Source organism: Phyllobates terribilis, unplaced genomic scaffold (genome assembly GCF_046119375.1).
Source record: "Phyllobates terribilis strain yellow unplaced genomic scaffold, ASM4611937v1 Scaffold_7__3_contigs__length_470593459, whole genome shotgun sequence".
NCBI classification, from domain to species: Eukaryota; Metazoa; Chordata; class Amphibia; order Anura; family Dendrobatidae; genus Phyllobates; species Phyllobates terribilis.
In genome coordinates this window covers 87145196-87170645 of record NW_027362767.1, presented here as the reverse complement: position 1 = coordinate 87170645, position 25450 = coordinate 87145196, and the positions used below count along the sequence as shown (strand labels likewise).

Below are 25450 nucleotides of genomic sequence, written 5' to 3'. Positions count from 1 at the left end.
TCTTCATGAGGTTCACACCTCCTTAGCTAACGGCTAGATTTATATACTGAAAAGGGGGCAATATCTCAGGAACTAAGAAACGCAAAAACATTCAGAAGAACGGCGTCCTTTACACCAGCTTAAAAAAAAAAGAATTACATATTATGGCAAATGACAGGTCCTCATTAAATTCGCCTTACCCTTGCATCTACCTATCCCAGCACGCACTCTGTGATAATATAACTGCATTGCTATATTTATGTGAGTCCCAAAAATCTCATTTTTAAAAGCTTTAATTTGAGAGATTGATTTACCCACGTGATCAGTATTTATGGCATTTTAAATTGATGCCACTTACATGGTGAAGGGGGCTAATTTAACACGTGCTTTACTTATTATTTTATACAAATTGAATGCTAATCCGTGTATGCAGTTGTCATCTGTTTTTCAGCCACTAGAGGGCGCAGTGTCTTGCGTTTGGTCGGAGCTCTGGGATTTCTGTTTATTTTATAGGAAGTTTCTCCTGGTATAAAAAAAACTAAAAAATAAATATAACAAAATAAATAATAAAAGGCTTTGAAAAATAAACACATTTTAATTTTGATTATCCAGTGCTTCCTTTTGAAGAAAATTCCTAGATTTTTAATTATATTCACATTTTAGTGCATTCTTCATTTATCGGGTCAGCCATAAATTCATTAAATCCAGTAGAGAATTAGTAATAAAGAACATGATCTATAAACTCTGCTTTGTATTTATATCTTGTACAGCACTGTCATAACTGACCCTTTAATAGAATTGCTTATATATAATGCAAACTTTATTATTTGCAAAAGTATATTCTAAGTTAATGGCACCTGTCAGTAGGATCAGCCCTCCTAAGCCGTCTATATGGGGATGTAGGTTATAGGAAGCTGAATAAAATGATACCTTGAAATCTGGGATCTGATGTCCTTTTCCAGAGAAATCCACGTTTTTCTTGATATGTAAATGAGCTGTTGAGATCTATGGGCCGGACATAGATCTCCTTGAGAATCTGCCTTGACAGATGCACTTTAAGGAGACACCAGGACCCCTAAGTATTAAAGCCATGATAGACCTCCCTGCATGGTAATATTGTGGGTTTACTATGTCTGGTAGAATATAGACAAAACTTAATACGAATATGATAGTAGAAATAGCAGACCAGGATGGTGGGATATAGTATATAGGAAAATCTGTTCTAACTTTATGCAGAATGTTTAACTTAAGGACTGAGTAAAATGACTTAAAACTGTGAAATGACGCCTTTAAAGTAAAACTCTAGGATAGGAGGAGTATTCACCTTACTCGAGATCCAACCACTAGTGATGATCGAGCACTGAAATGCTCGAGTTCTCGGTACTCGAATTGATCACGTAGAACGCTCGGACCTGCTCTAGTCGAGTAGCGAGCATAATGGAAGTGACTAGCAAATTCCAGCATTTTTTTGTCTCTCTGGTAATTCACGTACGGGGATCCGAGCACCACGCGATACTCTGCACTGTTCTCTGCTCAGTCGAGCACCCCGATACGAGATCGAGTATCGAGCAGTGCCGAGCACGCTCGCCCTTCTCTACCAGCTACATAGCCGGCTATTAAGGTAAAATTTTAATCCCTCCTGTGGATTACTCAACACAATCCAAAGAACAGTTGGAGAGTTACTTTTTTTATTATTATTTCATTTCATCCCTAAAAAAATAGTTGTTCAATATATAATGCATGAAACGAATAAAATCCCATCATGTTTATCCCATATGGTGAATGCCAAAATGAAAAGAAAAATAATCAAAAAGGCAGAATCACTGGATTTTGGCCACTATTCTTTCCCCCCATTTAGTGGAATAAAAAGAGATTATAAAGTTGTATAGACTCCAAAATGGAAATAATGAAAACTACAGCTTATGCTCGAAAAACACAACTTTTATCGAGTAAAAAAATAAAATTAAGTGTATAACTCTTGGAAACAGTGGAGAACAAAAATGGTGAGCGGACACCAGGCCACCATTAGGACTCTCATACAATGGCCGGTCTAACCCTGGAGGCGACCCTGCAACAGATGAACACTTTGATGGGTGGAGTGTCTGTATTGGGGTCACTTATCAGGGATTTTCATCCTACTGGTACCTTGGGCTCTACAAATGCAATGTGCCCTTTGTGAAAATCCAAAATTTGGGGCAGAAACATTGTAATTTCCCTGTCTTATGTTATGACATTGTATCAAACCCCTTTAGGGCCATAATGCTCCTTTCTGGGCCAAACTTCGCTAAGTCCATAAGGGGTTAAAATGTGTGGTTGTTTACTTAGGACTGACACATTACCTGAATGGACCCGATTCTTTCCAACCTGCTGAAATCAGATCAGCTTAACATTTCACAGCGATGTCAGTGAAAACCTGTAACCTCCTCTGTGTAGTTCACCTAATGATACGCTATCAGCCTTTTCTTACAAGTACTTGCAGTAATACCATGGCTCCCGTCCAAGGACACATTCTCAGACAGGCTTCCACCATGGCGAATGCTCTGTATCCAGCACCTACTGGATAGACATCACCTGTGAAGATCGGCTTCACATGAAAACTGACAGTATAGATCGATGGTGATTTTGCAACCTGCATAGAAAATACTGAAAGATCATGATCTGGTGGAAATGACTGAGAGGGGCCGTCCAGAATTAAGAGGTCAGGTTTTTTTTTACTACAAAAATAGCACCTCTATAGGCTGTATATGGTATTCCGGTCAGCTCATTCACTTGGATAGGGATGAGCTGCAATTCCAGACACAGTCCAAGGACTAGAGGACCCTCCCTTCTGTTTCTCTACAACCTCTTTACCATAGGCAGAGAATGAAATATCCCAACAATCAGATAAATGGTGGACTATCAGAATAATTTGCTATGGAAAATCCTTCCATTCTTAGCAAAAATCGTAATATTTTCACCTCTTAGCAGACAACAGGGGAACTTCTTCCTGCACTAAAAGCCCGGCTCCCAGGAAGAAATTAATGTTATTTCTCCAGTCAACCTCCAGCTTTCAGTCATAGGGGTGCGGCATCAGTCACTGCTCAGTGCGTAGTGAGTGGCCGCTGTTACTGCTCATCGGCACTGACTAACAGCCGGCTCAGTAGTGGATCAGTACAGAGCCGGCTGTCAGTCAGTGCCGGTGCACAGTTTCAGCCGCCATTCACTATGTACTGAGTGGTGACTGAAGCCACACCCCTATGACTGAAAGCCGGAGGCTGACTGGAGGAATAACATTCATTTCCTCCCAGTAGTTGGGCCTTCAGTGAGGTGGCCGCACGGCTTCAGAACTCCATTAACCTGCACATTAACCCTATATCTGCAGGTTAATAGCATTTTTTCACGTGACCGATTCCCTTTAAAGGGAATATGGCCCATGGTAGAGGTCTGATTGCAGAGAAAAGTAGTTTTATCTTTTTGGTATTCAACAGGCTTGGCGTCCGTGGGACACCAAGCAATGCCCGCCTATTTGATTATTATTCCCCTAAATCGCCGCCTATCAGCCTAGTTACCATTTTCCCTCCCCCCGCATGGTTATAACTTGTGCAGAGTGATCTTACAGGACTTAAAGGGAATCTGACAGCAGGTATTTGCTATGTAATCTGAAGACAGCAAGAGATAGAGGCTGAAACAGAATTCAGAAATATCTCACTTCTCAAAGTGTGTGCTGCTATTTACTAACTGCAAAGAATTTATCACTAAGATATTAACATTTCTGGACTACATGAGTTCGGCAACTCCCCCTCCCCTGTGATAAGTAGTTCACTATCTATGGACTTTGTCCATACAGAACATGGTGGGGGCGCGGTTAGCTGTGATGTGGGCGGTTTTAGCTTTCTCAGCTCTTCTTCATTCTAAATCTAAAAGCTGATTATTATTCCCCTAAATTGCCGCCTTTCAGTCTGGATACCATTTTCCCACCCCCGCACGTCACAGGGCGCTGTGACGTGCACTTTACCTCCTTACCTCCCGGTTCATGTGCAAAGCGTGGCTTTTATAGACCGTGCTTTGTTTCCTCCCGGCCGGGTTTGTATGAGTGACGCGCCCCCTGGGACATATTCCTTTTTGAGGGGAATACCCGGCACCGGATCAGATGGGGGGTTGTAGTCTCCGAGCGGCTGTGACCCGGCCCCGTGCCCAGGGCGTCAAGCTCAGTGTTATGTGGCAGTCCTACGGATGTTATTAAGAGTTCTTTTGTGTCGACTACGCCACCCGTTGTGATGCGGTCACTGTGGCCGCCGCTGCAGCAGGGTCCGCTGAGGCTGATGGTGCAGGTGCAGCTTGTGATGATAACCCCCAACGGGAGGGGTATAGCCTCAGGGGGAACAGGTGCAGAGGATGGGGGTTGTGGTGGTGCAGTGCAGACGGCAGTGAAGACAGAGTCGGGTTATGCAGTTAAGGGTGTTTACTTACTGCAGATGTTGTACTGGTCACTCCAGCTCCGAGTGACCACCCGAGCCGTGCTGCGTCCACCAGGTCCTGGATCCAGCCAACCCCCAAACAAGTCCGGAGCGTGGCCCTGAGCTCTCCTTCTGTCCCGTTCTCTGGCCGTCCCCACCAGTGATCCACCTAGGTCCAGCTCCCTCGGGCCTTCTGTTGGGACACCCTTGGCCTTGGGTTCCCTGACCCTTCATGTGGTGTGCCTTCGGGGTGGATGTAGTGGGTGACCGTGGCAAACGCTGCCCACGGTCTCCGGTCTCTGGCTGGGGAATGTTTTTACCCCCACCAGCTTGGGTTCCGGTACCCTGATGCCGACTCTTCACCCGGGGTTTTAATTTGGGATCTTAGAGTCCTGTTCTTCTGTGCCTCTGGGTCTCTCTCTCTCCTCTCTCACTCTGGGTCTTTCCTTCTCCTCTGCTCCTGACTTGTTCTCTGCATCTGACCCTGTTCTTAGTTGGTGCCCACCTTATATACACCCTCTATGTGTGAGCTCAGGTGACCAGCACCCAATGAGCTCCTATCTTTACCCAGGCTGCTCCCCCTATCTGCCCCTACACTACTTGGGATGTACCACCCCCCTCCCACTCCAGCCAGGAACAGACTCGGTCGTACCTGCACATTTCCAAGTGGGAGTACCGTCGGTCTGCTCCTCGGAAATGGGATGTGTGTAGTGCATGCAGCCTACCGAGCTCAGATCCACACTCCATCCTTACCCGGGAGTGGAATATCACACCTCTGGGTTGAGGTGCAATACCCCTGTAGCAGCCGAATCCTCAGGGTGCTACATTCCCCCCTGGTAAATCACAGCACGTCCTCGGGCTGTAAGACATAAAACATCACCAAAACATACAAATTTTTATAAACATATAAAACATTATATATATATAAAACTTTTCATATAACATTCTCGTCGTCTCTTGTTTCTGGTTCCACCTCCGGACACTGTGCAACGTGTGTCCGGGAAAAGTGCGACAGTCTCTTAGAAAAACTGGTTTTCCTATAAAACCGGTAGGGGGCGCTTTAGGACGCACAACTATTTACAAGGGAAGTTGGCCGCTCTCAGTCCTCGGCCAGGTAAGGAGGGAAAGGGAATGGCTGCTCACAGTCCTCAGCCTGTGGGATTAAGGGGTAAACGGGTAAACAGTTCACTCAGCTGGTCCCAACGGGGACTATATATATGTAGCAACAGTTTCAGTTTCTTTATACCCCGATTGGGTAACTTATTTACAGCACCTGCTCTGCCGCACTCAACGGCGTCTTCCTCCTGCTCTTTGCTTATAGCTGGTGGTAACTTCAGACCCGTCCGGGTCCTCTTGCTCCTCCTCCTCGCACCGCAACTCCTCCTCCGTCAGGCGGTGTACGTGGAGGGCATAAGGTCCTTTGGCACACTTGTGCCGGGTAAAGGTGACCTCGTCCCCGATATAAAGGTCACGACCTCTGTGCCCCTCCGGCAGATGGGACTCAACGTCTCTGCGCGTTACAAAAACGTCGCCGGGGGTGTTGTGGTCTCTGATGAAGCCCCACCCATGCTGCTGGTTGAACTTGATCACTGTCCCGATGGTGCGGGGACAATGCGCTGCACGGGGGTCTCTCCTGGCCCGGCTCTTCTGCTCCGCGCTCCTTATCTGGGCTTGTTGTTCCCGGACCCGCCTCTCTCTCCGCTCCCTCGCAAACTCCTCGAGCTGCTGTCGGCAGCACTCAGCACGCTCCGCTGCAGCTGCCCTGGTTTCCTGAGTGAACCCCATTAGATCTTCTCCGGTGGGGTCCCACTCAAACTGCGCTTCCGCTAGCGGGGGCGAGATCCTTATTACGGGCTTCGGAGCCGGAATCAGGGGTGCACACATGGCCCCAACCCTCCTCTGGTGCTCCAGTTCGTAATACTTCTGGGGCCAGATGAAAGGCTGCCCGTCCGGCCACGTGTGCTGGGCAAACAGATCTTCTCCCAGATGCGGCACTTTAGGTTTTATGGGCGCGGTGGTGGTGGCGCCCGGGTTGCCCAGGCCTTGCGGCCAGGTCTGGGGCACCTGGAAGGTGAAGGGCACCGTTAATACGGCGGCGCCCTGGGCTACCTGGCCTTGCGGCCAGGCCGGAGGCTCCGCAGAGGTAGGGGGCGCTGTTGGTATTGCGGCGCCCGGGGGTACTAGGCCTTGCAACCAGGCTGGTGGTACTTCCTGCTTGGTCACGCTCGGGGTCGAGGCGTGTGACGTCACAGGGGTCGCGGCGGCGGCTTCCGGTTGGGGCCTAGTCTGCGTCGGTGACATGGCGTTTTCGGGCACAGCAGGGGGACTTTCGGGCTCTGCGACGGGGAGCTGGGGCAGGTAAGCGGTGTCCCGGCTTGGGGTGTAGACGTCCCCTTTACCTGCCTCCATGCGTTCGGCTCCCTTCTCGGCGCCGTCTCCGGCCTTGGGTCCTCCCGCGCCATCCTCAGAGGCGGTCTGCTTCCTCATCTTGGCTGGCGTGCTCCGGGTCTTGGTTTGCTGGGCCATCTCACGGCTCCACTCCGCCAATGTCTCTCGCTGTACCCGGGCCATCCTCCGTGCGAGGCCCTCCAGGGCAGTTTGTGCACACTCCCGGTCTCGGGGGAGCTGTGCAAGGACCTCCACTAGGCCTAGCGGGGTCGTGGTGTCTAGCAGGCTCCTGACCAACGGGTCGGTGCTGCTCTGCTCTTCTTCCAGCAGGCTCCTGGCCAGCGGGCCGGTGCTGCTCTGCTCTCTGGACATCTCCGGGTGAGCTTCTTTGCTGCTCCTCTCCAGGCTTCCTGCCTCCGGGTGTGCTCGCTCCCGACTGCTCCAGGCGACACCCATCTTTGTTCTCTCCTTTCGTCTCCTCCCACTTCGAGGGCGGTCCCGGGGCAACTCGGTGACTGTCAGCTCCAGGGGTAGTTCTTTCACGCTGACAGACACCTCCAGCATCACAGTCTCTGTTGGTGGGGGCGGTTTCCACTTTTGGCGCCATTTTCTGTCCCGGCCCACGATGGGAGGCAGCCTCTTGCCCTCCTTTGGCACGCCCATAATGGCGTCCGCTGCTCTTCCAAGGCGGGAAATCTTCGGATTTGGCGGGAAGCGTCGCCCAGTGGCGGGAAACTCTGCAGATGGCGGGAACAAGCTGGAAATGGCGGACAATCGGCGGGACACGACCTGTGATGGGGTCCGATGGTGTGGACCCTCCGGAACCGGCGGGAGACTTCTTTCTGAGGTAAACTTGCACTTTTCTTCAGGCACGCAGTACCCGGGTGTTGCGGGCACGTAATCCTGCCGACTACGCCAAAGTTGACGCGCCCCCTGGGACATATTCCTTTTTGAGGGGAATACCCGGCACCGGATCAGATGGGGGGTTGTAGTCTCCGAGCGGCTGTGACCCGGCCCCGTGCCCAGGGCGTCAAGCTCAGTGTTATGTGGCAGTCCTACGGATGTTATTAAGAGTTCTTTTGTGTCGACTACGCCACCCGTTGTGATGCGGTCACTGTGGCCGCCGCTGCAGCAGGGTCCGCTGAGGCTGATGGTGCAGGTGCAGCTTGTGATGATAACCCCCAACGGGAGGGGTATAGCCTCAGGGGGAACAGGTGCAGAGGATGGGGGTTGTGGTGGTGCAGTGCAGACGGCAGTGAAGACAGAGTCGGGTTATGCAGTTAAGGGTGTTTACTTACTGCAGATGTTGTACTGGTCACTCCAGCTCCGAGTGACCACCCGAGCCGTGCTGCGTCCACCAGGTCCTGGATCCAGCCAACCCCCAAACAAGTCCGGAGCGTGGCCCTGAGCTCTCCTTCTGTCCCGTTCTCTGGCCGTCCCCACCAGTGATCCACCTAGGTCCAGCTCCCTCGGGCCTTCTGTTGGGACACCCTTGGCCTTGGGTTCCCTGACCCTTCATGTGGTGTGCCTTCGGGGTGGATGTAGTGGGTGACCGTGGCAAACGCTGCCCACGGTCTCCGGTCTCTGGCTGGGGAATGTTTTTACCCCCACCAGCTTGGGTTCCGGTACCCTGATGCCGACTCTTCACCCGGGGTTTTAATTTGGGATCTTAGAGTCCTGTTCTTCTGTGCCTCTGGGTCTCTCTCTCTCCTCTCTCACTCTGGGTCTTTCCTTCTCCTCTGCTCCTGACTTGTTCTCTGCATCTGACCCTGTTCTTAGTTGGTGCCCACCTTATATACACCCTCTATGTGTGAGCTCAGGTGACCAGCACCCAATGAGCTCCTATCTTTACCCAGGCTGCTCCCCCTATCTGCCCCTACACTACTTGGGATGTACCACCCCCCTCCCACTCCAGCCAGGAACAGACTCGGTCGTACCTGCACATTTCCAAGTGGGAGTACCGTCGGTCTGCTCCTCGGAAATGGGATGTGTGTAGTGCATGCAGCCTACCGAGCTCAGATCCACACTCCATCCTTACCCGGGAGTGGAATATCACACCTCTGGGTTGAGGTGCAATACCCCTGTAGCAGCCGAATCCTCAGGGTGCTACATGAGCACAGTGCCGCAGTGGTCTATTGAGCAGGCATCGGGGAGTCACTGTGACTTCCACTCCAGTGACTCCCGGCGCATAACAAGAAGGTTTTCTGCGGCACTGTACTCATACAAACCCGGCCGGGAGGAAACAAAGCGCGGTCCATAAGAGCCGCGCTTTGTGCATGCGCCGGGAGGTGAGGAAGGAAAGCGCACGTTACAGCGCCCTGTGACTTGCGGGAGAGGGAAAATGGTAACTAGGCTGAAAGGCGGCAATTTAGGGGAATAATAATCAGATAGGCTGGCATTGCTTGGCAACCTCCGGATGCCAAGCCTGTTGAAAACCAAAAAGATAAAACTGCTTTTCTCTGCAATCAGACCTCTACCATTGGTCATACAGGTAAGTATAGATTTACTTTTCTATAATCTGTATGTCCATAGTACCGGTCTGATATCTCCCAGGGGGTGACAGATTCCCTTTAACTACCTTCCAATCACCTCTTTCTTCTCTTTATTTTTCTTATTTTTCTCTTTCTGTACATCCGTCTAGCCCGCCCCTTTCTTTTCTTTCTTTTCTTTCTTTTTTCTTTCTTTCTTTTCTTTCTTTTCGTTTCTTTCTTTTCTTTCTTTTCTTTCTTTTCTTTCTTTCTTTCTTTTCTTTCTTTTCTTTTCTTTCTTTTCTTTCTTTTCTTTCCTTTCTTTCCTTTCTTTCCTTTCTTTCCTTTCTTTCTTTTCTTTCTTTTCTTTCTTTTCTTCTTTCTTTCTCTCTCCCCTTCCCTCCTCTCCCTTTCCTCTCTCTCCCTTTCCTCTCTCTCTCCCTTTCCTCTCTCTCTCCCTTTCCTCTCTCTCTCCTTTCCTCTCTCTCCTCTTTCCTCTCTCTCCCTTGCTCTCTCTCTCCCTTTCCTCTCTCTCTCCCTTCCCTCTCTCTCTTCCTTTCCTCTCTCTCTCTTTCCTCTCTCTCTCCCTTTCCTCCTCCCTCCTTTTACCTTTTCCCTCTCTCTCTCCCTTTCCTCCCCCTCTCTCTCTCCCTTTCCCCTCTCTCTCTCCCTTTCCCTCTCTCTCTCCCTTTCTCTCTCTCTCTCTCTCTCTCTCTCCTTTCTCTTCTCTCCTTTTCTCCTCTCTCTCTCTCTCTCCCTTTCTCCTCTCTCTCTCTCTCCCTTTCTCTCTCTCTCTCTCTCTCTCCCTTTCTCCTCTCTCTCTCTCCCTTTCTCCTCTCTCTCTCTCCCTTTCTCCTCTCTCTCTCTCTCCCTTTCTCCTCTCTCTCTCTCCCTTTCTCCTCTCTCTCTCTCCCTTTCTCCTCTCTCTCTCTCCCTTTCTCCTCTCTCTCTCTCTCTCCCTTTCTCCTCTCTCTCTCTCCCTTTCTCCTCTCTCTCTCTCCCTTTCTCCTCTCTCTCTCTCTCCCTTTCTCCTCTCTCTCTCTCTCTCTCTCCCTTTCTTCTCTCTCTCTCTCCCTTTCTCCTCTCTCTCTCTCTCTCTCTCCCTTTCTCCTCTCTCTCCCTTTCTCCTCTCTCTCTCTCCCTTTCTCCTCTCTCTATCTCTCCCTTTCTCCTCTCTCTCCCTTTCTCCTCTCTCTCTCTCTCTCCCTTTCTCCTCTCTCTCTCTCTCCCTTTCTCCTCTCTCTCTCTCCCTTTCTCCTCTCTCTCTCCCTTTCTCCTCTCTCTCTCTCCCTTTCTCCTCTCTCTCTCTCCCTTTCTCCTCTCTCTCTCTCCCTTTCTCCTCTCTCTCTCTCTCCCTTTCTCCTCTCTCTCTCTCTCCCTTTCTCCTCTCTCTCTCTCTCTCTCTCCCTTTCTCCTCTCTCTCTCTCCCTTTCTCCTCTCTCTCTCTCCCTTTCTCCTCTCTCTCTCTCTCCCTTTCTCCTCGCTCTCTCTCCCTTTCTCCTCGCTCTCTCTCTCTCTTTCTCCTCGCTCTCTCTCTCTCTCTCTCCTTCTCCTCTCTCTCTCTCTCCCTTTCCCCTCTCGCTCTCCCTTTCTCCTCTCTCTCTCCCTTTCTCCTCTCTCTCTCTCTCTCCCTTTCTCCTCTCTCTCTCTCTCTCTCTCTCTCTCCCTTTCTCCTCTCTCTCTCTCTCCCTTTCTCCTTTCTCGCTCTCCCTTTCTCCTCTCTCGCTCTCCCTTTCTTCTCTCTCTCTCCCTTTCTTCTCTCTCTCTCCCTTTCTCCTCTCTCTCTCTCCCTTTCTCCTCTTTCTCTCTCTCTCTCCCTTTCTCCTCTTTCTCCCTCTCTCTCTCCCTTTCTCCTCTCTCTCTCCCTTTCTCCTCTTTCTCTCTCTCTCTCTCTCTCTCTCTCTCCCTTTCTCCTCTCTCTCTCTCTCTCTCTCTCTCTCCCTTTCTCCTCTCTCTCTCTCCCTTTCTCTTCTCTCTCTCTCCCTTTCTCCTCTCTCTCTCTCACCCTTTCTCCTCTCTCTCTCTCTCTCTCTCTCTCTCTCTCTCCCTTTCTCCTCTCTCTCCCTTCTTTCCATGCTACTGTCCAACCGATCCCCTCTTATCGCCTGGCCCGCCCATCTTCTTATACACAGGACCTCTTATACAGAATCACACTTCCCTTAGGACCTACATTTGTACGTTTTTGCCTGTCAGTAGATGCCGTATGATGATGCAGTGGATGCATTCACTGTAAGGCATCTATCTTCTGCAGGACTGATTGTGTATTGCTACATGTGCCAGCCGGCGTCAGTCATCCTCACAGGTCGTGTATATGTTGGTGAAATCATCAAAGTACACACTTCATGAAATGCTCCAATAAATCTTGTACCGGTTTCCTTATGCTGTCTTCACTGTGTGCAGCATATACAGATGAATATTTCTAGAATGTGTATTCTGATTCACAGGAATCTGTCAGCAGGTTTTTGTTACCTCATCTGAGGGTAGCATAATGTAGGTAAAGAGATCCTGAATTCAACGATGTATCACTTAGTTTACTGGGTGCAGCCATTCTTAAACAATCAGAGCTTTTAGATTTAGAATGAAGCAGAGCTGAGAAAGCTAACCCCGCCCACATCACAGCTAACCCCACCCCCACCATGTTCTGTATGGACAAAGTTCATAGACAGTGAGCTACTTATCACAGGGGAGGGGGAGTTGCCGAACTCATGTAGTCCAGCAATGTTAATATCTTAGTGATAAATTCTTTGCAGTTAGTAAATAGCAGCACACACTTTGATAAGTGAGATATTGCTGAATTCTGTTTCAGCCTCTATCTCTTGCTGTCTTCAGATTACATAGCAAATACCTGCTGTCAGATTCCCTTTAAGTCCTGCAAGATCACTCTGCACAAGTTATATCCGATGGGTCATTTTATAGGATATTTTCTTTTCACAATGGAAACTGATTTGATTTCCCAGTATATTTCTGTGTGTTAGTTCCTTGTGATATTCACAATCTTTGTCATCCAGAAGAAACTTGAGGTGTTGAATCCCACAGTCGTCTGATAGACACATAGGTCTACAGGAAGCAATTACAGTCCTACACCTGTGCGACCAGGGCAGGATCTCATTTACCCATCTACAGGATAGGTGATAACTTGCTGATCCCTGGGGGTCCCCACAATCTTTGAGAACAAGGTTCTGGGGTCCCCTTTTTGGATAGAGCGATTGTCCCACATGCACACTGACACTGCATTCATTCTCCTTGGGACTGACACAGATGGCTGTGCACTGTGTATGGCATTCCCATTGAAAATGAATGAAGCGATGGTGTATATGCGGGACAGCATATGAGCCTCGATCCTGGGATCAGTGGGGTAGCAATCAGCAATTTATCACCTCTCCTGTGCAACCTATTCTGCGTATTCCCTTTGACTGTCCATATTTCCCAGAGAGTGCTGAAGGAGCAATCCCTTAAAGGGGTTGATTCCTTTCAGAAAAAGAATGTTCTCGGCTGCAGGTTGCTATAAAGAAACCAATCGGGCTATACCCACCTTCCACAGGTCCACCAACCCGTCTCCACTGCTGCTCTCAATGTCTGGCTTTGGCTGCGGCATTGACTTCACATTGACAGCACGGCAGCCAATCAATGAGCTCAGTGGCCAGACACCATGAACAACGGCAGAGACTCGCTGGTGGACCTGGGGAAGGTGAGCAGAGGACAATTTGTTTCTTAATAATAACCTGCAGCTGCGGACATTTATTTATTGAGAGGGAGCAACCCCTTTAAGGCTCCCAAAAGTATACATCTGCAGACTTTCGAATGTGTACGGCGGCCTGCTGACTCTTTCCTTCTCTCTGATGAATTTAGGGAAGATAAAGTTCAGCCAAGCTGAATGTTCACATGTATTGACGAGTTGGGAGAGTGAGCGGTCACCTAAGGCCTCATTCACACATCCATTTTTTGCTTACAAGTAATATCCGTGTTTTTCATCAGTAGCCCCTAAGGGCTCGTGCACATGATTGATTGATTATATCGGAGTGTTGTCCATGGTTTTCACTGATTACACTCGTACCCATGTTATGCTGTGGGGCTGTGCACATGTCTAATTTTTTCCTTGAAGTTGTCACCAATTTTTTCCTCGGACCACTTAGTCCATATCCAATTTTGATCTGAGTGTTGGATCAAAATCTGCAATGCAGCCAGGCTTGGACTGGCCCAGCGGAGAACAGGAGAATCCTCCGGTGGGCCACCACCCTCTTATGTGAGCAGTACTTGGCGCAGTACACATGATTCGCCTTATACCGAGAAAGGCAGCATCTTATTCATTTAATAATCTACCCAGTTTAATGCTATAGAATAAGGATAATGTCACATTTGCATGTAGCTGAAAAGCGGGACCCTGGAGTTGGTTACGGGTGGGCCATTGGCATCCCAGTCCGACACAGCGCAAGTCTATGGTTCCGTAGAAAACATTGAACACTTTTTTCTTTTTTTTCTTTTTCACATATGAGAGAAAATAATGAAAATGAGACCAAATTCTGATAAAACGAGAAGGACAATCTGGAGGAAAACTCTGTCCTTTTTTCTCGTCCGTGAAAAAAATTGAGCCCTTAGGTTTTGGGATTCTTAGAACATGACCCCCACCTATGAAAACTTGTGATCTGTCTCTATGATGAACCATTTTATCTGTGCCGTAGAGTTTTTAATATTGGCTCTTTATGTTGAGCTGTTGTGTGCTGTCCTAGGACGGTCTTTAGATGCAGAATACGCGATCGTCTGAGACCTTATGTCCATTATAAAAATCCTCCTCCTTGGATCTGTTCTTTTTCCCTGTATATTTTACAATATTTACTTTACACAGAACGATACAATTGTGTCACTGACTTAGTAATCATACTTTATTGTTGCTTTTAGGTTGATGCATTATATGATGAAACAATGGAGTCTGTATCTCTGGAAACAAGAAGACTTAGAGGACCGGAGTCGGAGTTTATCCCTGTACCCAGCCCAAGAAACTTATCAGCACTGAAGATGTCGAGTCCGGTGCAACCGGACATTCAGGAGCCAAGGTGAACGTGTCAGCATTTCCTATTTGTGTGTAGTGTCAGATTTGGGATTTTTTAAGCTTTTTATATATTTAAATGATGTCTTCTTCTGACTTTTTGGAGCTCTGTATTGTGTCAGAGTTCAGCTTTTGCATATGAAAAATCTATATGTTCTACACCAGTGTTTCGCAAACTCCAGTCCTCACGGGCCCGGCCCCCAACAGATCATGTTTTCAGGCTTTTCTTAGTATTGCATCGGTAAGAGAACGTGTAGCCATTTCTGATGCCTTGACAATAATCCCATCACCTGTGCAATACTAAGGAAATCCTGAAAATGTGATCTCATGGGGGCCGTGAGGACTGGAGTTTGGGAAACACTGATCTAAATGAACCCATGTTGCAAAACCAGGAAAATGCTGTCCTTTATGACCAGACTATGTTCACACGCAGCTTTTTTTTTTTTTGCAGTATAAACGCTGCGTTCAAAACGCCCATTTTTCAGCATTTTTGCAGCATTTTTGACCCTTTTTTTAGAATGTGGTTTGCATGTGTTCTTTGTCTACAGTACATGTTTAATAAAGTTAGTTTTATTCACTAAAAATGGGTTGAAAAAGCCACAGAAAAAAAACACATTGAGGTTTTTTTTTTCACTTTCTCATTGCTTTCTGAGGGTGACAAAAAAGCTGCAAAAACACTGAAAGAATTCACAGGCTGTCGATCTCAAAAGAGCTGCGGTTCTGAAATTGAGTCAGGAAAAAAAATGAATGAGATTTCTTTGGCTGCTGCTGTAAAACACAGCTTTTAATTTTCATAAAAAAGAAAAAAAAAAGCCACTGCATGTGAACATGGCTTAATAGTGGAGTTTGAGCCACAGTGCTGACCTTGCCATATGGACACTGCTCCCCCTGGTGGCCATCAGCTGTGCAGCATCCCGAGACACAAGCATGTCACTGACCATAGAATTGCTGCAATTTTTCGAATTGCAGGAAACCCCTCCATCCTCTTGGAGAGAAGTGTCTTTAGAGTAAAGAATCATAGAGAGAAATTAGCATTTTTGATAATAAAACCTTTAGCTGATTATTCCGCGATTTTTGCAATTCATTCCCAGTTCATGGGACATGGTATATTCCATAAGACTCCTGGAAAACAAAATGCAATTGGCAAGGAAACTTTTCTTTTTCTGGTTGAACTTTAATACCGTGCTTTGCTAATGGAACAATTGGCTTCCCCCCAAGTTGCCTACTTAATATGTAAAGCAGGTGTAGAGAACATGACGGCACATGGCCGGCCGGGATAAGAGGCAGACAGCTGCCATGTCATTGGCTCATACTGAATAAATATTTTCCTGCTCTTCACACAGCGGCAGGCCGGATTCTCATCACAACCCCGACCATCCAACCACTGGCGCCCTGGAAGGGGGGCAGCACAACCTGCCGGCATTGTCACAGGAGGTGGATTATCTGAGACAAAGCAATAGAAAGGTACAGGCCACAGTAGTGCTACTTTGCTCAAACACTACGAGCCCTGTCTGGATGTGCGTCTTTAGCTTTCTGGAAACACAATTGTATTTTTTACACTTTTTTTTGCATTTGAGCTCCCTGTTTGGGGCTTTTATACAATAATTTCTGCCATGGAATAAAATCTCCTTTTTGGTTTTGTCCTCTGTTGCTACCACCAGAATGTATCTAGAGATGATGTGAGCGATCCGTATATCCCCCTCTATATATCACACATGTAGGATATAATACGGATCACGCAGAATTCTCACCGTCAGACTGGAGAGCACCGAGTCTATGATCATTTATATCTCTGTCTAATGAATGATTAATAAAGAGCTGGTGTAAATCATTACTGTGAGATTCACACCCAACATGATAGAACATGACATCGGCCAATTTCTGCGTGATTATAATGGTAAAGCCCTGGATTAAGGATCAGTCTCCACCTTCCCTAGTAGTAATGAGAGTATTTAAATTTTTTTTCATTAGGAATTTTGAATCTGCGATCACTTTGATGCATGTACAATACACCGCAATACTGTAATCTTGGAGTATATTGCATAAGTAGTCACAACCTGGGCTTCATAGGTGTGCAGGCACAGAGACCGTCAGTAGGCTCCTTAATGGCTGTGACAACTCCATCGGCATCCCGCCATCATTTAGTGCGGGTGGTTCCATTAGGAATCAAAAGGGACACGATTGGCATTTAAGAGATTAAACTGCTGTGATCTGAGCTAGCTCCTGTCTCAGCGGGTAGACTTGAATGCTATGCGAACATAGTGTAAGTGCAGGCACACACACAGATTGGGCAGGTAGATTCCCCTCCCTTGCTCCTTCCTGTAGCAGAGAGGAACCAAGGAGGAGGACACTCCTGCACCGACACACTGGCTCTGGCAGTATAAGTGCAAATGCGCAGACACGCAGGCTGAGATCAGCTAGCTCTCACCCTGGGCAAGAAAACATTGTCAATCAGAAGCAGCAGAAGTCCGCAAAATGCTAATTGATGGGGCATTACGGTGCACAGAGCCCCCTTGGCCACGACAAGGGTGCACTGAAGCTACTTCATTTACATTAAAAGTAATTTTCTCAGGTACTCTGCCACTAAAATGTACAGCACTGGTAGGATTTTTTATAGGGCTAAGTCCACAAAAATAACTAATTTAGAATTAATTTTGAGGGATGACAACCCCTTTAAGAGATGGAGCCTGTAGCCGTGAACATGCAGGATACAAGTCACATAGTAGCCATGAAAAGTGTTCTTCATCGTGTACACACAGGGCAGCTTATTCTAAAAAGTTACTTGAAAGTAACTTATAGAGGTTGTCCACTACTTTCACATTGATGTCCCATCTGTAGGATGCACCCCCGCCGATCAGCTGCTATTAGTGCCAGCGGCGGCCGCCGGCCTGAAGTACTTACTTGCAGAGCTTGGCCGTCTAGCTGTAGTGGCCGCCGCGGGGTACTACACATCCTCCTCCCATTGTATTGAATAGTAAGCACTTCCAGCCACCGCCAGCTCCAATAGCAGCTGATCCGCGGGGGTACCAGGTGCGGGACCCCAGCCAATCAGACATTAATGCCCTATCCTATGGATGGAGCATCAATGTAAAAGTTGTGGACAACTTCTTTAAAAAAAAATTCAAAAATATGAAGTTTTAGCCACCTTTAATTCACTGGGTAAGGCTACTGTCATGCTAGGTATGCGAAGAACTCAGCATGCCACAACACCCTGACTCCCCTATCGTCCCTAAATAGGTTCCGCACCTATCGTTGAGCAGGATGCCTTAGCCCTGGCTGACCCTAGATCTGGTCACTAGGTGGGGGGGGGGGTGAGCACTAGTCAGCCACACTGCTACTAAAGACAAACCAGGGAAACAGACAAGGGGATACACTTAGCTTTGAGAAGACACCAGAGAGATCACAACTACAATCCACAAAGGAATTCCAGACCTGAACAGAGGAATTTACTCACCAGCAACTCTCTGGAGAAACTGAGTGTATTTAAAGATCCAGCAAGGGTGTGTTAATTAGCAGCAGAAGGTGAAGATCACCTCTGGGTCCTAGAGAGGGAGAGATGATGAAAGGATCAAGAAGATGTCTACAAGGCAAAGCGCAGTGACCTTCTACAACCGGATTCAGAATGACTGTCTGTCAAACCTGATGCACCCATGACAGCTACCTTTTATTGTTGAAATTTTGGCTGCTGATTTTTAAAAAAAAAAAAAAAAAAAGGTAATTTTGAATTTTTACTTTTTTTTTAAAATTTGCACGTCTTCGAGCGCACCCTGTCTTTTTAGTAACCACAATTTTTAATTTTTCACCGTTAAACCCCATGCAAACATCCTGGTCCTGGTGGGGTAGTGGCTTCCCAGACCATTGTCTGTATATGCATGGCGGAGATAATGTAGATGAAGTGTAAAGTACAGCTTAGCAATACATTTTGTGGAAATATAGACAGTTTCACAGGCCAGGAAACAATGCTTCCAGGAGTCTCTGATGTCATAACGGGTTGTCTTGCTTACTTGACCGTGGTAAAAGCAAACACATAATGCTTTCCTAGATCTGTCAGATGCTTGACGTTATTACTTGACTGTGTCTAAAACAGCTTTATTATTGGGCGGTTTCTGCTCCCTGGGAATACATGTATGTGACCCCTGCATATAATGACAGACTGATACCTGAATATGTCAACATCTCTGACAATAATGACCCAGAGCAATAATTAATGTGAGAGCGGCTGATTATTCTGCTTCCATGTAAGCAGCGCGTGCATTATAGTAGTTCTTGATAAATGCCATAAAGAGCATGCACAAGCAAACTGACCACACACGGACCCCGGCAGAAGTCATCCTTTCGTAGTAGACGGAATATATTTATCTTTCACAACTTTTAAGTTTTATGAATTTTCTGGGCAGGTGTGTAGATCCGTGTTTAGAAAGACTGTAAACTGTATGCCAGCACTCGCTCTGACCGCTCCGAAAGAGACAAGGTCTATTTTTTTCCTAAAGGTATTTACCGTATCTTCTCTCTTCCCCCTCCCTTCTTTTCCCCTTACCCTAGAAGGGTATTCTCATCTCATAAAGTGATGGTAGGACCACTGGGACCCCAGTGAGAATGAAGGAGCCGCGGCGCTGAATCAAGTCTTTTTGTGGACAGCGCCACAGTCAGCCACACAGTCTTTAGAGGGACTACAGCAGAGCTCTGTACAAGTAAAGCGGAGGCAGCGTTGTGCAAGGGAACTACAACACTGCACTATTCAAGTGAAGCGGGGGCGGCGCTGTGCAGGGGAACTACAACACAGCACTATTCAAGTGAAGCGGGGGCGGCGCTGTGCAGGGGAACTACAACACAGCACTATTCAAGTGAAGCGGAGGCGGCGCTGTGCAGGGGAACTACAACACAGCACTATTCAAGTGAAGCGGGGGCGGCGCTGTGCAAGGGAACTACAACACAGCACTATTCAAGTGAAGCGGGGGCGGCGCTGTGCAGGGGAACTACAGCATAACACTATTTAATGAAACCGGGGCGGCACTGTGCAGGGAAACTACAGCACAACACTATAATGAAGTGGAGGGCAGCGAAGTGCAGGGGAACTACAGTATAACACTATTCAAGTAAAGCGGAGGCAGTGTTGTGCAAGGGAACTACATCATAATGCTATTTAAGTGAAGCGGGGGTGGCGTTGTGCAAGGAAACTATAGCACAACACTATTTAAGTGAAGCGGGGGTGGCGCTGTGCAGGGGAAATACAGTATAACACTATGTAAATGAAGCTGGGGCGGCGCTGAACAGTGAAATTATAGCACAACAGTATTTAAGTGAAGTGTGGGTGGCTCTGTGCAGGGGAACTACAGCAGAGATCTGTTCAGGTGAAGCGGGGGTGGCACTGTGCAGGGTAACTACAGCACAACACTATTTAAATGAAGCGGGGGTGGCGCTGTGCATTGAAATTATAGCGCAACAGTATTTAAGTGAAGTGTGGGCGGCGCTTTGAAGGGGAACTACAGCACAGAACTACAGCACATTAAGTGAAGCAGGGGTGGCCCTGTTCAGGGAAACTATAGCACAATGCTATTTAAGTGACGTGGGGGTAGCACTGTGCAGGGGAACTAAAGCAGAGCTCTATTCAAGTGAAGCAGAGAAAGCGTTGTGCAAGGGAACTACAACACTGCACTATTTAATGAAGCGGGGTCGGCGCTGTGCAGGAAATCAATAGCACAGCGCTATTCAAGTGAAGCTGGGACAGCGCCTTGCTGGGAAACTTCAGCTAAGCTCTATTCAAATGAAGCGGGTGCGGAGCTGAGTAGACGAACTACAGCACAGCGCTATTCAAGTGAAGGGGGGCGGCGCTGTATAGGGGAACTACAACACAACCCTATTTAAGCTATGTGAACATTCTCTTGGTACTCCAGTACTCGTGGTATCTCAAGTTTTACATCAGAAAGACAGAGAGGACAACAGTGTGACAGCCTTTTCTTACCTCCACACCCCTGGTATCTCCAATATTAAACCATACAGGGTGGATAGCAGTGTGAGAGACTTCTTCTTACCCCTGTCTGATATAATACTGGAGATTCTAGGGATACAGAGGTAAGAAGAAGTTGCTCACATTGCTGTCCACCCTGTCTGATTTTATACTGGAGATTCTAGGGATACAGAGTGGACAGCAGTGTGAACAGCTTCTTCTTACCTCCATACCCCTGAGATCAACAGTATTCAATAAGACAGGGTGAACAGCAGTGTGAGCATTCTCTCCTTACCCTTACCTCAGCACTAGTGTTGAGCGAGTATGTTCTGTCCGAGTATGCTCGGGCCGAGCTCCGAGTATTTACAGCTGCTCGGTGATATGGTTTAATCGCTCCCGTGTGCATGATTTGCGACTGTTTGACAGCTTTATTACATGTTAGGAATGTCTATTTCTTACACATTCCTCACATGTATTAAAACTGTCAAACAGTCGCAAATCATGCACACGGGAGCGATTCAATCATATCACCGAGCAGCTGTAACTACTCGGAGCTCGGCCCGAGCATACTCGGCGAAAGGGTTAACAGAACATACTCGCTCAACACTACTCGGCACCCCTGGTATCTCCACTATTAGAACAGATAGGGTGGACAGCAGTGTAAGCAGCCTCTTCTTACCTCAGCATCCCTAGTACCTCCCTCCACTATTAGATCGGATAGGATGGACAGCAGTGTGAGCAGTCTCTTCTTACCTCAGTACTCTTGATATCTCTAGTAGCAGATCAGGTAGACAGGTTGGACAGCAGTGTCAAAAGCATCTTCTTACATCAGCTCCCTTAGTATCTTCATTATTAGATCTCAATATTCACTGGGGGGCACATCTTCCTGTATATGAAGGGAGGGGACGGTGTTTCCTACTGCACATGCTCACATACTGCTGTGCTGTTAATGTTCTAGGTTTCTGTCATTGTAAAATGACAGCAGGCATTTCAATTCTATATACAGGATGAATGTGATTTTCTAATTAACAATATTCGAGTGTTTGTGATTTTTTTTTTTCTTCTTCGAGAGCACCAACTCAACACAACATTTTTTTAACTGTAATTTTTATTAAAGATTTTCAGAAATTTTAACAAAAAAAAACAATGTAACATGTTTTTTACATAGTAGCTCTCAACACAACATTTTTTCATTTTTTTTCTTAGTTTAAATTCTGACATGTAAACGTGGTCTTCAAGGGGGTTTGTCCAGTACTGCAAAGGATAATCATCAGTAACTGCTTAGCTCCCATTAACCTCAAGAGGATCTAGGCTGCAGTACCTGGGTACGGCCACTACACAGTGTTGAGAGCTGTGCTGTATATGGTGCACATCCAGCCACAGCGGGAGCTGCAAACAGCTGATCAGTGGCGGTTTGTCGCTGATGTGATAGGATAGGTAATCAATATATACACTGCTCAAAAAAAATAAAGGGAAAACTTGAACAACACAATGTAACTCCAAGTCAATCATATTTCTGTGAAATCTACTTGTCCAGTTATGAAGCGACACTGATTGTGAATCAATTTCTCCTGCTGTTGTGCAAATGGAACAGACAACTGGTAGAAATGATCGGCAATTAGCAAGATACCCCTATAAAGGAGAGGTTCTGCAGGTGGTGACCACAGACCATTTATCTGTTCTCATCCTTTTTGGCTGTTGTTTTGGTCACTTTTTCATTTTGCCATTGCTCTCTCCCCTAGAGGTACAGTAGCATGAGGCGGTGTCTACAACCCACAGAAGTTGCTCAGGTAGTGCAGCTCATCCAGGATGGAACATCAATGCGAGCTGTGGCAAGAAGGTTTGCTGTGTCTGTCAGCGTAGTGTCCAGAGCATGGAGCAGATACCAGGAGACAGGCCAGTACACCAGGAGAGGTGGAGGGGGCCGTAGGAGGGCAACAACCCAGCAGCAGGACCGCTACCTCCGCCTTTGTGCAAGGAGGAACAGGAGGAGCACTGCCAGAGCCCTGCAAAATGACCTCCAGCAGGCCACAAATGTGCATGTGTCTGCACAAATGGTTAGAAACCGACTCCATGAGGGTGGTATGAGGGCCCGACGTCCACAGATGGGGGTTGTGCTCACAGCCCAACACCGTGCAGGACGCTTGGCATTTGCCACAGAACACCAGGATTGGCAAAGTCGCCACTGTTCTCTTCACAGATGAAAGCAGGTTCACACTGAGCACATGTGACAGACGTGACAGAGTCTGGAGACGCTGTGGAGAGCGATCTGCTGCCTGCAACATCCTTCAGCAAGACCGGTTTGGCAGTGGGTCAGTAATGGTGTGGGGTGGCATTTGTTTGGAGGGCCGCACAGCCCTCCATGTGCTTGCCAGAGGTAGCCTGACTGCCATTAGGTACCGAGATGAGATCCTCAGACCCCTTGTGAGACCATATGCTGGTGCGGTTGGCCCTGGGTTCCTCCTAATGCAGGACAATGCCAGACCTCATGTGGCTGGAGTGTGTCAGCAGTTCCTGCAAGATGAAGGCATTGAAGCTATGGACTGGCCCGCCCGTTCCCCAGACCTGAATCCGATTGAGCGCATCTGGGACATCATGTCTCGCTCCATCCACCAACGTCACGTTGCACCACAGACTGTCCAGGAGTTGGCGGATGCTTTAGTCCAGGTCTGGGAGGAGATCCCACAGGAGACCATCCGCAACCTCATCAGGAGCATGCCCAGGCGTTGTAGGGAGGTCATACAGGCACGTGGAGGCCACACACAATACTACAGCCTCATCAGGAGCATGCCCAGGCGTTGTAGGGAGGTCATACAGGCACGTGGAGGCCACACACAATACTACAGCCTCATCAGGAGCATGCCCAGGCGTTGTAGGGAGGTCATACAGGCATGTGGAGGCCACACACAATACTGAGCCTCATTTTGACTTGTTTTAAGGACATTACAGCAAAGTTGCATCAGCCTGTAGTGTGTTTTTCCACTTTAATTTTGGGGGTGACTCCAAATCCAGGCCTCCATCGGTTAATAAGTTTGATTTCCATTGATGATTTTTGTGTGATTTTGTTGTCAGCACATTCAACTTTGTACAGAACAAAGTATTCAATGAGAATATTTCATTCATTCAGATCTAGGATGTGTTATTTGAGGGTTCCCTTTATTTTTTTTGAGCAGTGTATATCCTGGACAACCCCTTTATATTGGTAAGGACGAGATGTGTGACACAAATTAAAGTGACATCACCATAAAGAATCCTCCGTGGGAGAGACACCAGCTTGTTTTTTTCAGATTGACTGATAGTGAAAAATGTGAATTTCTGTATAATGGCTGCTCCTTGGTTCAGAAATGTTAATATGGCTTTCGAGCAGTCAGAAAGTGTAGGGGCAAAACCAGATTACCTCAATATTGCAAGTATTCACAATCCGTGCTCCCGGGGAAGCAATAAAAACCTCATCTAGGAGAGCGGCAAGTCGATATCAGAAGATGACAGCTAGGTCAACATATACCTTAATAAGGAACAGCAGATTGTACCACCGATAGAACCTTCTAACCAGTAAATGCCGGTTTCCATGCCAACATGAAACATTATATAAATAACTCAGAATGTCTACCAGTCCGACGTGGGATTCTGGCCGTGAACTATCCAATTTAATATCAATAATTAATCTATTCTTAGTGCAATGACCGTTCTCTGTTTTATTTCCTCCTCCTTAATAAAGGAAACAGAAGTTAGAATTTTTAAAGCATATTTCCCTATGATCCAACAGTTACCTATAAAATAAGCCCCTAAACGACCTCTGTTTATGGAGTCTGAATTTACCTCTGCCATTACTGAATTCTCTTGGTCTAAAGGTTACGCTGTCACTCGAGCGCCTGTTCAGCCTTCCCCCTACACATGCTCTCTGCACTCGTTTCGGCTGAGCGTACATGTATTTTTAATGGGAATAGAGGAGCAAGCTCATGCCAGACACCTCTCTTGGCGGCTTTTCTTGATGGGGAAAAAAAAAAGTTGGGTGTTGTAATTCAACATGCCTGATCTTTTCTTCCAAAACATCGTCTTGTCAGGGATTAGTCTGGTGTCCCCCATGCACATTTGTTGATTTTCCGTTCCTTTCCATCACTTAAAGGGGTCTGTTCACTGATTATTTTTTTTTTAATTAAAACTGAGCACCTCTTCCACTTGCCGCTGTTCAACTGATTCTGGAACCGTTTTTCTTTTTCTTTTACGCCCCTCTGTTCCAAAGTTATAACCCCGGTAATAACGATGCAAATTTTCCCTTCAACCAACTGGATGTAGTCCTCAGAACTTCACTGTGGGTGTTTGCTTTTTGTCCTCCAACACTGGCCAATCAAAACATGACCATGCCCACAGAGGAGTTAGTTGGCATACACCTATTTGGTTGAAGGGTAAAATTACATCATTAATACTGGGGGTATAATTTTGGAACAGAAGAAAAACTGTTCCAGAATCAATAGGTTAGCACCAATTGGAGGAGAAACTCGGTTTAAAGAAGCACTCCTCCTCCCATTAAAGTTTTAATTCTCTTAATGTATTGCAGTCATCATATTATATAACACTGTGTACTTACAATTGCTCATTTTGCCTTTCTACCCAGATAATTCTTCTCTTTTCCATTTGGTCTATGACATCACGATTCAAAATAGACTAGCTGAATCCTTCTAAGTTCTATGTAGAAACAATGAGTCTTTTTTCCTATATGAATTATCATTAGAACTACAATTCTACATCACTGCAAAGTCCCTGGCAAGGGAACGACCAGAGGAGCTGGTTCAGGAGTTGAAGAGGAGGCAGAGCTGAGCTGCCAGGGACTTTGCAGTGATATTGATGTAAGATTAAAACTATATCATGGGTGCACCGAACTGTTAGATTGTTCCATTCCTTGCATTAAAATTAAAGCTGTATTCCAATCTGATCTTTATTATAAACTGACAGTATGTGCCGTATGTGTCTGCAAGGTGGAAAACCAACCTTTGGGACTTCTGCTTATTGGGAGAAAGCAGGTCCCCTGCTCCATGGTATGCAATTGAGGTTGCCGTGTGGGTTTGTAGTTTTGCAATTCCCATGAACTACAATAGATGGACTCACTTTTGTGCAGCTGCTTTATCTCTTCCTCTCTGTGGTGCCTAAATGAGAGGAGTCTCCAATATGGCACATGTAATGTGTAAGA

The 25450-nt window shown here is 47.1% G+C and overlaps 1 protein-coding gene across 3 annotated transcripts in view; it reads left to right on the top strand.

Annotated features, from left to right (window-relative positions):
- Positions 1–25450, top strand: part of MIPOL1 (mirror-image polydactyly 1) — a 381387-nt gene that overhangs the window by 118125 nt on the left and 237812 nt on the right. For all 3 annotated transcript variants that reach the window (XM_073638937.1, XM_073638940.1, XM_073638936.1), the window contains 2 exons: positions 14168–14322; positions 15659–15779. In XM_073638937.1, the coding sequence (XP_073495038.1) occupies positions 14192–14322; positions 15659–15779 (252 nt within the window). In that variant the 5' untranslated portion in view covers positions 14168–14191. The remainder of the gene's footprint in view (positions 1–14167; positions 14323–15658; positions 15780–25450) is intronic.